The sequence below is a fragment of the Sinocyclocheilus grahami genome, unplaced genomic scaffold, assembly GCF_001515645.1.
Source record: "Sinocyclocheilus grahami isolate Dianchi unplaced genomic scaffold, SAMN03320097.WGS_v1.1 scaffold2072.1, whole genome shotgun sequence".
Taxonomy (NCBI): domain Eukaryota; kingdom Metazoa; phylum Chordata; class Actinopteri; order Cypriniformes; family Cyprinidae; genus Sinocyclocheilus; species Sinocyclocheilus grahami.
Window position 1 is genome coordinate 26,586 of NW_015507251.1, and position 3,163 is coordinate 29,748.

Consider the following 3,163-nt stretch of genomic DNA (forward strand, 5'->3'; position numbering starts at 1 on the left):
ACTCACACACACTATAACACACTCACTCACTCACTCACTCACACACACTATAACTCACTCACTCACTCACTCACTCACACACACACAATAACACAGAAGCTCAGAAGCAAAGACATTGGTTAATAGAATGGGATTAAATACATAAAGGATATTTGTGTTGTTTAACATTTAATTATTGCAGATTTGCGTCATATTCTGAGTTGCATTGTTTTTTTATAAATTGAGGAATACTGAATCTGTGTTTTTTTCGTTTTTTGTGAGAGATGAATTAATGCATATGCATATTTATTTTAGAACTACAGTAACATCTTCTGATTCTGTCACCATGGCGACACCTTTACTTTACTAGTTACTTGAAAAAAGTAATCTGATTACGTTACTTGTAGTGTGTTACCCCCAACACTGGTGTTTAGTGTTATAATTAATAGACGGCGATGTCAAGTTATCAGTGCTAGTGTGTGCTTTGCATGCTTGATGTTGGTTGCATCCTGTAAGCTGCAGCACGCTTCAGATGATTAAACAGCAGGACTTGTGTCGCAGTGAGTTTTGACGTCTCGTCCGCAGGTGGCTGTGTCCTGGTGCTCAGCAGAAACCTCGTTCAGTACGCTTGCTTCGGGTTGTTTGGCATCATTGCACTGCAGGTGAGCGAACAGCATGCATGTCTGTCGTACACGGACGTGCAGCACGTGTTGATCAGCGCGTCTCTGTGTTTCAGACGGTCGCCTACAGTATTCTGTGGGATCTCAAGTTTCTCATGAGGTGAGTTCAGATCATTAACTCTGTTCACACTGGAGCTGAATGCGGTGTCACTCCTGTTTCCAGTGTTTGAGGAGGTGCTGTTGTTGAGATCCTACAACAGTTGCTTTCAGTTGAGTTTTAGTTAGAGTTTTGTGCTTTTTGTCATTTTTATTATATATCTTTAGTTTTTATTTATTCGTTTTAGAACTTCAGATTAAACTCATCAAATGATGTTATTGGGATACTGTTATAGTTTTTGTTACTATTTTGAATTGGATTTTATTTTAATATTTTTTGTTTTTATTTTAATATTAGTTAAAGTTTTAGATAATGTTGTTTTTGTCATTTAAATTTTTTTTTTATATGTCTATAGTTTGTATTTATTAGTTTGAGTTTATTTAATTTGAGTTATTTTAGAACTTGAAATTAAACTCACAAATGATGTTATTGAATTGGATTTTATTTTTATATTTTAATTTTAGTTAAAGTTTTAGATAAAATGTTGTTTTTGTCATTTTTATTATTTTTAAATATGTCTATAGTTTGTATTAATTTGTCTTCATTAGTTTTAGTTTAATTAAATTTTCTTTATTGCTTGAAATGAAACTAAATGAAAATAAGAAATGTTTGCTTGGGAACTAGCTGAAATAAAAAAAAATATTTTTTGTTTTTTGTTTTATTCATTTCTTATTATTTTATCATTTTGAATTTATTTAAAAAATGTTATTTCAGTTAACATTTATTTATTTTATGTTTTTTTATGGTTTGAGTTTAACTATAATTACTCTGGTTCACATTCCGTCATGCATATTATAAATCCAGATTCAGTCCTTTAAATAATTCAGTAGTGACGACCACATACATGCATTTAATATAAATTTGTGTGGTGTGTGTTCAGGACCGAACTGAATGACTGATTGTAAATTATGCAAATTATGACAAAAAAAATGTACTGGTAACTTCCAATATTTATGTAATATTTGGTACTTTGGTCAGAAATATCTAACACAAAGTTCATCTGTGTTCCTTTTTGTCAGTGCAAACACACTGCTGTTGTTATACCCACTGTTTGATGATCTCTATTGTTGCATATTTACACTGAAAGTCATCAGATCTTCCTCAAAGCACGAATGCATGCATGCATAAAAGAGACTCGTCATGATCAAAAACACAAAAGCAATCAGATGCATGGTTCGTGTGCGATCTGCTGTTTGCACATCAACCGCGATCCTCAATAACATGTGACCTGCAGTGTGCAAAGTGTGCACACACTCGTAGACGCGCAGAATGCTGATGAGAGAGTGTTTGTGCAGGAACCTGGCTCTGGGTGGAGGGCTGCTGCTGCTGCTGGCTGAGTCTCGCTCTGAGGGGAAGAGCATGTTTGCCGGCGTGCCGTCGATGGGAGAGAGCTCTCCGAAGCAGTACATGCAGCTGGGAGGCCGCGTGCTTCTGGTGCTCATGTTCATGACACTGCTGCACTTCGACTCCAGCTTCTTCTCTGTAAGTGTTCAGTGAGCGGCACGTTCAGATGATCAGGAAACGTTTCGTATTGAAGCCTGATTCTGCCACGGGATAAAAAATGTTTAAAGTGGAATTGCAACACATCTCACTTTTTTCCTCAGAATTGCGAGATCTGTAAAGTCAGAATTCAGACTTTTTTCATCACGATTCTAATTCGGACTCTTTTTTTTTCATCTTGCAATTGTTTTTGTTTCCAAGAAAAAAGGCTAGAATTCTGAGTTTAGGTCATTACATTTAGTTTTTTTGTTTCCACCATGGAATAAAAAAGGTATGTTTTATCTCACAGTTGTTGCTTTATATCTTACGTAAGTTGCATTATATCTCACAGTTCTGACTTTATACATCCATCTAAACGTTTGCTCTTGCATTTCTAAGTTTTCATCTCGCAATTGTTTTTTCTGCCACGGAATAAAAAATAAAAAAGGTGAACTTTTTATCTTGAGATTCTGAGTTTATATCTTGCAATCCTGAGAAAAAACAAGTCCAAATTGTGAGAAAACAAAAACAAAGTGAGAAAGTAGAAATAGTTTCATTGGCGTTTCTTAAATTGCACAGCAGTTCATCAGATGAGTTTGGGCTCTCTTCCACTGACTCTATCTTCCTTATTAGTCTGAAATCTGACTTTCTTGGCACTTTACATTTTGAGAAATCCTTTCCCATTTCTGTGTGTGGTACACTGGGGAAAAAATAGCTTGGAAACAGTTTTCGCTCAGAAACCGCAAGAGACTCATTGAATTAAAGTAGGAAGACTGAAATAGTCCTCAAATCAGTGTGTGCATGAGTGAACGGGCCGAGTTTTTAGGTTTGAATGAATGAATGAAGTCTGACCTGCGCTGAGATCCTGAACCCAGAATCAAATGTCACGCAGCTGCAGCTCTGTGTGCCTAAATAAACCGGTCGACGC

The 3,163-nt window shown here is 35.9% G+C and overlaps 1 protein-coding gene across 1 annotated transcript in view; it reads left to right on the forward strand.

Annotated features, from left to right (window-relative positions):
* Window positions 1–3,163, forward strand: part of LOC107573938 (surfeit locus protein 4) — a gene marked incomplete at its 5' end in the record, with an annotated part of 16,782 nt that overhangs the window by 2,150 nt on the left and 11,469 nt on the right. The window contains 3 exons of the mRNA XM_016260399.1: window positions 565–641; window positions 716–759; window positions 2,052–2,238. Coding sequence (XP_016115885.1) covers window positions 565–641; window positions 716–759; window positions 2,052–2,238 — 308 coding nt within the window. The remainder of the gene's footprint in view (window positions 1–564; window positions 642–715; window positions 760–2,051; window positions 2,239–3,163) is intronic.